The sequence below is a fragment of the Acanthopagrus latus genome, chromosome 13 (assembly GCF_904848185.1).
Source record: "Acanthopagrus latus isolate v.2019 chromosome 13, fAcaLat1.1, whole genome shotgun sequence".
Classification (NCBI taxonomy): Eukaryota; Metazoa; Chordata; class Actinopteri; order Spariformes; family Sparidae; genus Acanthopagrus; species Acanthopagrus latus.
Window position 1 is genome coordinate 22,132,621 of NC_051051.1, and position 12,724 is coordinate 22,145,344.

The 12,724-nt window shown below is 41.3% G+C and overlaps 1 protein-coding gene across 3 annotated transcripts in view; it reads left to right on the top strand.

The window, feature by feature from the left end:
- Nucleotides 1-12,724, top strand: part of zbtb16a (zinc finger and BTB domain containing 16a) — a 164,009-nt gene that overhangs the window by 57,541 nt on the left and 93,744 nt on the right. For all 3 annotated transcript variants that reach the window (XM_037120552.1, XM_037120551.1, XM_037120553.1), the window contains exon 3: nt 4,078-4,175. In XM_037120552.1, the coding sequence (XP_036976447.1) occupies nt 4,078-4,175 (98 nt within the window). The remainder of the gene's footprint in view (nt 1-4,077; nt 4,176-12,724) is intronic.

Sequence of the window (12,724 nt, forward strand, 5' to 3'; positions counted from 1 at the left end):
TAGGGCAAGCCATGAGAAATAAGTGCAAGTTATCAAGCGTGGCTCTGCTTGGCTTTCCTTTTTTTTTTCTGATGTAAAATGTTGATGTGAGCTGATGAGGGGATCAGCGTGAGTTTTCAAGTCAAGTCACTTGATTTAATGAGGTTTGGCAGTCGTTCCACTGCCTCTGTCAAATCCCAATCATATGAAATCTGGAGGACTCAAAGCCATCAAAGCACCACGGAGGTCTGCGATTTATTCTATTTGTTGCAGCGTGTCGGTGGATCACCTTATTCTTAACAGTTTCATATTACACGTGGAGGGGCAGGTGGGACGCTCGGGTCTTTATTTCACCAAATGCAGTGGTAGTTATGATATATGGCCAGCCAAGTCCAGAGGCAAAATGGGAAGAAAGAAAAAGAAAAAAGTTCTGAATTACACGAGGCAAGCTGTTACGGCTCAATAACCCAGGCCTGTAATCGGCTCACATTTCAAACACACACGCTCGCGTTCAGACAGCCCTTGGTTGGGCAGGTTTTTTTTACGAGGAAGCACACCGCACGAGGTGATCAGCATATGTTTTGTTGACATAAATTTAAAATTTATTGCCGTTGTCAAAAGTGACTGTTGGACAAAGTCGATTATTAACTGAGTAAATGGCCTGAGAGAGTTTTATGTGAACTTCCTTAATGGCTACAGTCAGTCTGTTTCAAATCACCCTCCCTCCCTCCCTGAGCTCCCACCCACCACACACACACACGCACGAACACACCAACACACACCTCATCTATTTCAGAAGCACAACATGAAAGCAGACAGTTACGATGGGATTTGTTTGTGTGTGTGTGTGTGTGTGCGTGTGTGCGTGTGTGTGTGGGGGTTCTATCCGAGCTAAATCACTGAGCTGAGACAAAATATTTTAGTATCCGTTTACATATCATTAAACACTGTTGATGCTGAATAACGGCATATTATTAGATCTGATTATGCATATAAAACATCCCCAAGTGTAGAAAATATACCTCAAATGTTTGCTGTTGTCTAATGTCGCATATTCGACTTTATTTTTTGACTGTTTTCTAAATGGTGGGGTCGCTTAATCTTGAATCACTCTCTAAGACACTCATATCTGTAAGGTGACTTTGGTCAAAGTCATTTTGGGCTAGTGTTGCCCACTCGGCAGCCATTTTGGCAACGCCCCTGGGCAGTTATATTGTGCTAACAAGGTGATGCCCATGTCTAAATGAATGGGGAGGGAACCTTAACTTTGCTTTTTTTAGTGACCGGGACACAACAACAGCACAGGACTGCCTCAAAATGAGGTTTACATTTTTCACTTGAAAAAGACGTGACGTGACCGGATGTGATGTGACATCAAATCACCAAATCGCTCACATTTTTTGCTCGATTTCTTTCATTACCTTCATTTGAAAAAAAACAAAAACATTTTGTATGTTGACTGTTAGGGCGTCATTAGTGTTGCAATAGGAAAGCCGCCTTAAAGTCCTGAACCTTCCCTTTAACGGACTGAATTGCTTGAACATGTGCTGTTGCCATTCTGTTGAACATCAAGTAATGTGCTGTTTCAGTGAGAAGTGCCAGCTATTTACTCTCAGCCAGGGACATACACACTGCACTTTGCTCATCAACACTACATTTACGGTGAAAATACATGGCATTGCTTCCACTTCTGGTGGCCTTAATAAGTCCATCCATACCTTATCAGTGCTCTGTCTGGGGGGCACAATGGTGAGATTGAGGAGGGACACAAAAGGCCTTTGAAAGGCTTTGTGCTCTGTGTGTGTTGTGTTGTGGTTTACCGCTTGCGTGAGTTTTCCCCTTATCAGAGTGAAAGTGTGTGAGTACATCACCTATGATCCTTAAAGGAAAAAGCACAGTTCCATTTCTTTTGTCCGTTTGGTCGGTGGCCGGTGAGTTTGTGTCAGTCATGTGGACGACTCGTCAAAGATTAAATTGCTTTAAGATATTTTTTTTGTTATCTCACTGAAACATCGGGGGTAAAAGTCAGACTTTGTTTCCTCAGAAGTAAAAAAATAAAGGCATAATTATTGTGCACCAGTCATGGAGGAACAACTTTAACATAGAATTAGCAGGACAGGCAGTTTATTTAACCACCTGTGTCAAAATTCAAAGTTGCCATACTAGCAGTGCTGCTTATAGAGGAGCAATCTGGGAAAATCGGGTAGCAGACATTTTTTGTTTAAATATCTCACATTGCGATATAATTCTTGGACTCAATGTACTGTTACAGATTTATATCTTAACTGTGTAAGAGTTTTGTTTCCTCTCTGAGTTGTTTCATTCATCTGTGTGTCACTTTCTCTCCCTTTTTGGCTTTTCAAGTGTCCCTCTTCCCCTTTTGGGGCCATTTGGCATTTATAGGGCCTTTTAATTACTCGCTGCTTGCCAAAGGGCTGTCATTCTGCCTTTAGTTTCCAGGTTCTCTCCACAAATTCTAACCACTACAACAATCATGACTTCCTTCACCAATCTGCCTTTTTTCCTTTTTTTTTTTTTTCCTTACATGTCAGTATTTACCACCCTCCCTGTCAGGTTGCAGGGTGTTTTGCAGCAATTAATTGTTACTGAAGTCACAGCAGACTTCATTGCTTAATAATTTCTGCAGCCGTTGCCATAAGACACGTTAATCTCTTTCTGTCTGTCTCGGTCTCATCGCCGCTCCGTCTCTCCCTACCCCTCTCGAGGCACAAAAGAGAGCTGTAAATCAATTTGCATTCGACATCTGACATCAATCAGTCATGTTTTGGGAGAGTGGCACCACCTCCTCCTCTGCGGCTTTGTTGAGAGATGCTAAGATGGATGGCTGTCATCTCGGCCAAGTTGAGCAGATCTCTTATCAAGGGCATTGTTTCCCCAAGAATGCCTTGTGTTGTCTGCCAGAAGCACAAACTCACCTGGGTATAGAGCTTTGTGCCCTTCCCGGGGATCGCATTTTCTCAGCTTTGCATTGAAGTGTTCAGTATAATTCACACATTAAAAACATGGCAAATCAAACCACAGCCTAATCATTTAAAGAGTCGTCAGCGTCGCCATCTTACTTTTTACCTGGGGGAGCATTTTTGTCAGAAAGGTGGCACCTGGTTTTTGGAGCCCTCACGGTGTGAAAGAGCAACAGTTTTGGGAGATTAAATGTGCCAAACCTTAAAAGAGAACCAGCTTGACAAACAATCATTACAATTGTGGGTGTGTGTGCCTTTGTGTGCCTCACTCAAGGCGAGGTATTTGAAGTTCTCGGGAGGTTTAAGGCACTGTGGCAGTTGTTTGGCAATTCGTGTCACCTTAATTGCTTGAGAGCACTTTCAGATATCTCCCAAGAATAATATGCTTTGTACTGAGCCGTGGGGTCTTTGAGGATTTCGTAACATGAGGCCAGACTTTCTGTTGTCAGATGTTATTTAGTTACCCAACCTTCAAGGCTTTTACCACATAATCAAATATTGAACCTTAGTCTTGTCTGACCTTGTGCACTTAAACTATGTTACACCCTAATGACTGTCTATTTGGGAAAAGACAATCCGTAGCACATCAGTTTTTGCTTTGAGCTACACGTCGCCTTATAGTTTAGACAGCAGTAGTCAAAAACTGGCCCATAAATGGTTCATAACACTAAGTAGCTGTCTTATGTGTTTGCCTGAATAAATCATTCTATTTCCCTTTATAGCTCCTTATCCATCTGCAGCTCTTGAGATGTGGGGAGTTGATAATGCCTCCGCTTGAATAGCACCTTGTGATTTACAGCGCCAAGTCATGGTCTGGTGCTCCTTACAGAAGAATATATGTGGTAGTCCGACGGCTTGTTACGCTGATGGTTATTGTTATGTGCAGATGTTATGATGGATGGAGTGTCACATTTTCGCTCAGATTGCAAAAGTTTGTAATGCTGGAGGGTCCTTTTAGTTATGAGATGTAAAATTAAAAAAAAAAAAAAAAAAAAGCCAGATCGTTAGAAATGCCAGCATCTGTTTGAGTGACATGCATGCACATTAAGCTGCGACCGGTCAGAACGGCACTGTTTAACAGAGTCCTGACAGTGTTTGTTTTGTTCTCCGTCAACAGGAAGATGCACAGTGGAATGAAGACCTACGGCTGTGAGCTGTGTGGGAAGAGCTTCCTGGACAGCCTCCGTCTGCGGATGCATTTGCTGTCTCATTCAGGTACAGAAATCAAACCAACCCAGAACCGCGACACCATATTCTTGTTGCTGTTGAGCTTTAGGCAATGACTGATGGGACTTTTTAAACAATAAGGCATCCATCACTGCTATTCTATGCATTTACATTTTAACACTATACTTTTAAGTTTCACTACTGTCAAGAAGGAGAGCTATGACACAAACATTTAGTGAATTGCAGTCATTTGAAACTCTAAAATCTGCAATAGAATTTAAAAAGGTCTGTAAGCAACTCCTGAAGGAACCAATCAAACCAATCTGTTTTTTTTGTTTTTTTTAATCACAAACTGTAATATTTCTTACAACACTCCCAATCATGCTGCAGATGTTTTTTATTGGTTCACATTGATTTTACTGTGGTTTATGACTCTATGACTTTGTTGTTCATTTCAAAACACATTGCCTTCCAATGGAACTGCAAGTTTGCCAAAAGTTAAACTTGTCTTGATGTGCTCTCAGATAAACATCTAAGTAAAGATTTCTTAATCACTTAAGTGGAATCGGGATTCCCCAGATATGTTTACTTGCTAGCATGAATCTTACTAGGATTTTTATTTATATTTTTTTTTCACCCTCCAGACCTGAACTAATGCATGTTATACATCTCTGAATGATAATTTTGAAAGTCATTTAAATGAGTAATGTTAAGTATATGTGATTTAAAAGAAATTTACATAAAGCAACATTACCTAAAAATTGGCATTTTGTGCAGTTTGGTGCCCCCCCAGTTTTGTGCACCACTGTTGCACATGCAAACTACAAACAAAACTTATTGCGTCATAATAATGATATGTGTTGAAAATGTATCTACGTACCCAAATGCATGTTCCCCTTCACTGAAGTTACGTGCAGAAACAAGTGATGGGGGCGTTGAGTGGCTGACACAGAGACATCATTCACCATATTACAACACACTGTACCAACAACATGATTTTGAAGCTGTTATTTTAAGGCTTGAAAAAAAGAAAAAGTTACATAATGTTGCTTTAAAATGCAAAACCACTGCCATGCTGAATCTCTTTTCCTGCAGATTTATACTCTCGCGCACCGACGCAAGGAAGCTTTTACTCTCGCATGTCGCAAATTTGTTTTACAACCGTTCACAGTGATTAATTCACTGTGTAATGCATTACATAATGCATAGGTACCGAACACAGATTTTCACATGATTTATTTACAGTAGATGTCGACTAAAAAGTTTCTGCAGCCTGAGAGCGGAATAAAGGGATGACTTCCATATGCTTTATCTGACTATAAATATACTAGTTTTGATTATGTGAAAGTGGAGCATAACCCAGTTTCAGTGATTTGTGGATTGAACATCTTTAAAGCTGAGCAGCTCTGGGAAACTCAACCAAAGAGGGGCCTGCACACCATCATCCTGTCATCCTACACCTCTGTCGCATTAGAGGTCCGAGAGGCAGTAGAAGTCAGAACACAGGACACATTGATTGGCCCGGTCTAACGCTGTTGCACCCACCCCCAAACACACACACACACACACACACACACACACACACCAGCGGTCCCTGTGCTCTGAGCCTACTTAGCGCCGCACTGCTTTAATGGCGTGGACCGTCTTTTATAGGCAAGCAAAGAGCTCCTCACTCCTAAGGCTCTAAGTGCAGATGGTTTATTGAGACACTGTAAAAGCCATGGGACCTCTGAGGGAACCCCTTCCACACACACACACACACACACACACACACACACACACACACACACACACACACAAACCCCCAAATCCATGTGTTGGCTCAGAAATTGAGCCGATCTGTTTGGTGGTCCTGCATGTTTTCCAATGGCACACAGTAAGTGGTCTGAATTGTCTGCTTGTCATTGTTGTTGCTGACGACGGTGGGATACAACACCAACGCACACACACACACACACACACACCCACAGCCAGCCACTGTCAGTAAGCAGAAAAACGATAATTGTCAGTATCATCGTCTTTGTTCATATCTCACCAAAAACTTAAACAATGACTGAGATGCATGCTGACACTCCGGCTAATGTTGTGACAAAGATGAATGACAAACACACGCTGAGCCAGTGAATTGGCTCCGCACACAACCCAGCGTGTCAAAAACAAAAGTTGCTCGGAGGAAATATTCACTGCTTATTCTAAAATTGCATTGCGTTCTCTCAATCCCCGCCGCACATACATGCACAGTCACTTGTCAAAGCAGACAAGAAAGATGGGAGCTCCGTCACCGAAGCATATTGGATGCTGAATGTTTTCGGAGGTTGTGTCAGACTTGACGTCCAGGCCTGAAGGAATCTGTGCTGGCTCCCGTACTGGTTGCAATTCAGGGGCAAAAGTAAGCATGAAGGCAAAGTTTTCTTTAAGTCAGGAGTCTGAGTGGAAGCCGAGGGTGAGTCGAGGTAACGCTGTGTTTGAATTCATGTTGCCCTTTTCCTGAGGTGTGTGTCTGCGAGTGTGTGTGCCCAGCCCTCTGCATGCTCGAGTGGAGATATGCTTTAAAGAGTCGTGCTCCTGCCGGCTGACATGGGTCTCAGGCCTTGTCCACACGTATATGGATATTTTTCTAAATGTTTTTTTTTTTTTTAAATCCCAAAATAAAACCTCTGTCCACGTGACCTTAGTTTTACAAAATATCCTCCCACGCAAGAGAGCGTAAAAAACAATTCAACCAAACCAATATGTGGCAATAAAATCTGTATAAACAAGAAGTCAACCACCAGAGAACATACTCAGCATTCAACGTGAGCTTATTCTGTTTAAATAAAATCATCCAATACTGTAGAAAACTGCAGACAAAGTTGTGATCTTGCAATCAAAACTGTAGTGCTAACAAGAAAAAATTAACCAAACAGATTCAAATTGCAGGCAATTGAGGGGATGACGTTGTTATGTTGTTCTTTCAGCGACCTAAAACACTGTAAATGACAGGCCGAAACACAGAGGAAAATGTTCAATTTGCTAAGTTAAACCGGACAAACTTTAATTTGATAATCCCCTCCACGTTTTGATATTTTTTTTGTTTGGAGTTCCTGGATTGCATCTGGGATTTTCATTTTCCAAGAGCACAGAACACCTTTTCTTTTCAGCCAGTCTTCTTCTTCTTCCTAAACTTTAATTCATACTTGTGTTTTCTGAATTTGTCGCAGTAGGCATGATAGTAACAACAACCATTTAAAGCCTGTACTTCCTGTTCACTATCTCCCCTTTCGGATATATGTAGGTACTCATGTCGTAGGTGCTGTGAGTTTCAGCTGGCAGTGGTAAAATAAAACAGCACCAGGATCAGTTGTAATGATAATGAGTGAAAGCTGCAACAATAATATAGCAGTAACAACTCTCTTTTCTTGTGGCAAACAAGGCCCCTTCCTTTAATCTTTCATAAACAACATTACCCTATATGAATATTAGCCTGGTGTTCCGATTCATTTCATATTATTTTAATTTTTTTTAATGTCATGTGGAGCCTTAGCAGATGTCTAATATTTTGATCACCCCATTTGTATCAATGTAAGCAGACAAGTGGACTTAATTAAAAGCATAAAAGTTTATACTCACTGCGCTCATTAAATTTAAAGTGACAAATAATGTCATTGACTAAAAGCCTCGAGATGAAATGTTAAGTGCTGCCTGTTGCAACAAAAAAAACAAAAAAAAAGGACAAAGAAAATAAATGAATGGATCATAGTTTGTCAATCATTTCTCAAGTTTTCTGACAGTGTTTGCCGACAGCTCGTCTGATATCGTGTGCAACTGATTGCAGCGAGCTGACAGCGCTCGGATGAAATCACGTTTAATTTTGAGCGAGGATCAGGTTTAATTTGAGGTAAAAGGCATGAGGAAGGAGAAGGGCGATGGGTACGTGAGTTTCTTAAGACCAGGGAGGTATGTTTGATGAAGTAGTTAGCAAAAAATAAAAAGAAAACGTGTGAACATGATTTGGATGAAAGTCAGAACATACAGTTCTTCCAGAAGGTGTCTGGTGCCATCTGAGTAGATTTTCAGAGAGAAGGTAAATCTTTTCGAAAGATCTCGTGTGATATCAACAGGCTTAATAATAACTCACAATTTGTACCCACTGACTCGTGGTGAAAACTTTGCTGATGGGAGATCAAATGGAAAAACAGAACATCGAAAACTCGAGGAAGAACCACACACTCCACCTTGAGAGAGGCAACCGAGCGGAAGATGTGGGCAGTGTATTTTTAGCAACAGTGGCAGCAAGTGCACAAACTTTTTTTTTTTTTTCTTTCGCTCTCTTTTTCTTTTTTTTTTTCCTCTTTCCGAGCGGGGCTGTGTTGACGCACGACATCAACCTGTACTGTTACACACATCAGTGTTGATTCATAGCCGCTTTGGTCTGGCGTAAAAGGCAAGACAAGCGCTTCTGTCGAGACGAGCGACGGTTAGGGAAGAGACAGCACTGAGGCAAAGCTTCTTTGATAGTTTTTGTTGTCTTTTTTTTTTTTCTCCCTCCTCCACCTCCACCTCCACCTCCACCTCCACCTCCACCGTTTGACTTTCAAGGTTTTTTTTTTTTCTCGCGTCTCGATTTTTATCATGCCTCTCTGTAATGATGACACTTCACCGAGTCCCAAAACCCTCAACCTCAGCCCCCTCCTCCTCCTCCTCCTCCTCCTCCTCCTCCTCCACTGCTGCCGCCATCATCCTTCAGCTCGCCTCAGAAAAGGCAGAATATTGGGGAGATGAAGCGAGAGAGTGGAGAGGCTTTTTGGTATGCGCAGCGTGTCGTGGATGTGGAACGTTTCAGACGCAGCCACTGCCGCTGCCTCCTCCCTCCCCTCCGCTTTCCACTCTGTCTCTCACTCTCTGTCTGTCTGTCTGTCCGTCTATCTGTCTGTCTGTCTGTCTTTCTGTGCTTGTTGTACGGAGGACTTGGCGGCTCGCCAGTCTGGGCTGCCTGCCACCTCTGAGGGTACAGTATGTACAGTCTACCTTGTGCCAGCTATTTATTTTTTTTCCCTCTCGTCTCGTTCTGTCTCAGTCCTCTCTCCACGTTGTTTTCTTTTTTCATTTTTTTCTTTCCTTTTTTTTTTTTTTAATCTCCGCCTGACGTTTACTGTTTGACAGTGTTTGCTGAGCCAAAACCTGCAGATGGGGGTTCAAGCAGGGTGGAGAGCTGTGACTCAGCCCCTTTCGGGTGCATTTTGAGGTCCTAGATGTTGTTTGCTTTACATGATTGCAGCACTTTAACATTGCTGATGGACTACAATGCCAATATTTTGTAAACTTTGACCAGTTTGTTGCAAAATGATTAGCCTGAAGAATCCAACTAGGTTAATGTTTCACATTTCTACTTGATTCCAGGCCCAAAACAGCAGTTTAACCACAATAAAACCCCAGAATAATAATAGTAGTTCTGAATTAAATCATATCCTGATCACAATGCATGCTAAGCAGAAAGTATCAAAAACTAGTCTAGCATCTGAGGTTTGCCTTGGTTGTCTGGTTGGATTCATAATCTTAGTTACTCTTCGATCAGATAGTTAATTAATAACCATAAACTGCCTGTGTTTTTCTCTCATGAAAATACAAATGTGATAAAAAGTCGAAAAATATGTTTATCTTTGAGAAAAAAATATTTAAGTCAAGCTCCTCCTTTAAAGTTCTTTTGGTTGTTTTAGATAATATAGAAGTTGACTCAATACTCATTATACTAATTAAAACATTTGAATAATTGTATGTATGAATTTGTCGTCCAAAAAATGTACAAATACCACCTAATACTCAAACAGTATTTTATTCACTATATCAAAATGAAATTTAAATCTAACCTAAGTGTGTGTGTGTGTGTGTGTGTGTGTGTGTGTGTGTATACACAAATGTGTGTGGCCGCGTTGGATCTCATCAAACAAGACCAGACCGGACTGATATGATTCACCGTTTGTTTTCCACGCGAGCCGTTAATAATAAGATTACCGACAAGACTTTCCCTGAGCAGCCGCGTCGCCATCTCCACGCACCAACTTTTCATCTCACTTCCTTTATAGCTTAAGAGTCTTAATCCTCCATTTACAGTATGTATACATAGTAAAGAGTTCCTGGATTAGCCGACTGTGAGTGTGTGTGTGTGTGTGTAGTTGAGTGAGACCTGGAGCAGATTTAAAGAGATCCAATCTTTATTCAACCGGCAGTCACAGGCTGAAGTATCCTGCTCAAGGGCACAAGGTGATGATGTATGAATGTAGAGATCATCACCGTAATGTGTCGCCTGGTAGAGATGGGAACAGAAAAGAAGAAGAATATGAAACTTGGTGGACTGGACCATCTAACTGCCTTCATTCAACAAGTGTCAAGCACTGAAATCTGGGATTGTTGCTTTATATTTTGAAGAATGTATGATTTAGATTTCTCCTGCTCTGTGTCAGAAACCACACTTTAGACTTTGTCACTTCTCCATTTAACACTGATTCACAGAGAGGATTAGAAAAAATATATCCATTTAGTATCCATTTAATACCGGCATGGATGTCAAACTCAGCTTTTTAAGGGAAGAATAATAAAAACACTTTGTCGTTTTTACAATAACATAATCATTTTCACTGGAGAATTTTGACAACAGACAATAAAACGACAAGTAAACATGCGCTGAACTTTCCTGATCTTTAGCCGTCGTGTTCGACCACTTTACCCACACACGCACATCCTCTCACAGTCTCTACATTATTGATGGGAGCATGCCTTTACTTGATAATCTCCTGGCATCTGGGGTCATATGCTAGCACTGTGTGATGGTGTGTCACACAGGCTTCATCAGTTTGGTATGCCAGTGTTTGGTTTACGCATTAGTCAGCCAGTACAGTGAGGTTTGTGAGTTAAGAAGATCATTTGTGACCAGCCCGAAGGGAAAATGTACTTTTACAGCACCTCGGTTGGGAGCATGGGATCGTGTTCCCAGTTTGTGGATCTTTTATGGTTGTAAAGCCACAACATGTGAAATAGAACAGCAATGCTTCAGTGGTAGTACCAAAAAAGATGCTGCAATAACCAGTACTTTACTTCTTCCACATTCAGAGCCTTGTGGCACTCTTACTATGAGAGAAAGGGACATTTAAAAATGAACAGATAACCGAATTACCAAATGGTTTTGAAGGGGAGACACTTCATTCAAAAACTTATTTATTACACTAAATTGTCCAAAATACAAATTTAGATGTTAACTTTCAACTAAAACTGCTTGTGGTTAACTGCAAAACCACAGTTAACTACAAGTTCCTTTATGTTACAACTTTACATTTGTTGACTTTACAGTTAAGGTTGAATTTTCAGTTTCTCCCTTGTCAAAAATTCTGTGTGCTTAGGTTTAGGCACTAAAACCACTTGGTTATGGTTAGGACGACGTGATGTTATGGCTTAAAGTACTGTTCCTGTTTGGCTCGCCTCAAACTATGAAGAATAGCTGGTTTCATTTCCCATAAAAACGTCTGGAAATGTCCCCAGGTGTCCTCAAAAAATATCCAGTGGCATATTAGAGTAAAACAAATGTCAGTGTTGGACAGATCTGTGGTTTGCCAAAATATAAAACTGCTAACATTATATCCCGGGGCCATGGCAGTAACTTTAGTTCAGCTTTCTATTCTGAAATGTTACCCAGAAGTTATGTAACACACAAAAAAATATATTTTCTTACTGTCAGTCATCAAATGGGATCAAAAAGTTTCTTGGCAAAATCTATTCCCTGAACTTTTTTTTTTCACCCTTTTTACCAGCGTTGTCCTCAAATAGAAAGATGCTTCCTTAAACAATTGCTTGTACAATTATTTCTGTTTTGTAGCTGATTTGACCTGAGCAGCAGTCCTCTTTAAATTACATTACTGTGAATGTGCCAGAGTTAGCCAAAAGTCGAGTTTCCTGCTGTCCCCGACCAGATGTTCATCTTGGCTCGCTAAAATTAAAAGCTTTGTTCCAATCTGATCCCAATCAGTGTAGGAGTGAAATGCCTACGTCAATGTCCAGAGCATTTAGATGAGGGAAAAATGCAAAGAATTTTGGATATGAACAGTGCGAGGCGGGAGGGCTGCTTTCCCATTGCTCTTTGTCTGCGTTTCTATCTCCGTGGCGTTTTGTTTGGCTGTTTGGCTGTCGGCTGGTCGGCTGTTTTGGCGTCGTGCCGGTTCTTCCCTCACAGTGATGACGACATATTTGTGCCGGCAGGTCTGGATGTTCTGCCAGCATTCCAGCATTTATGATCGCTCGCAGATGTGAGTCCAGGAACACACTGTACTGTACCCAAACCCAGAAATTAATGAAACTTGACTGCCTTCCAGGCCGCAAATTCCTAAATGTGTGTGTGTGCGTGTGTGTGTGCGCACGCATGTGTGTGTGTGTGTGTGTGTGTGTGTGTATGCATGACTGAGAAGAGAGACAGGAGACTCAAGGGAGGGAGGAGTGGTGGGGGGGAGTGCTATTAAAAGCAAGTAGTAGGAAAAGAAGTAGTTCAGAAAAAAAATAAAAGTACGGTCCAAAGTGTTAAGCGGTTTGCGTGTACATTTTTTTTTTTTTTTTACCACAGCTGATGTTCTGTC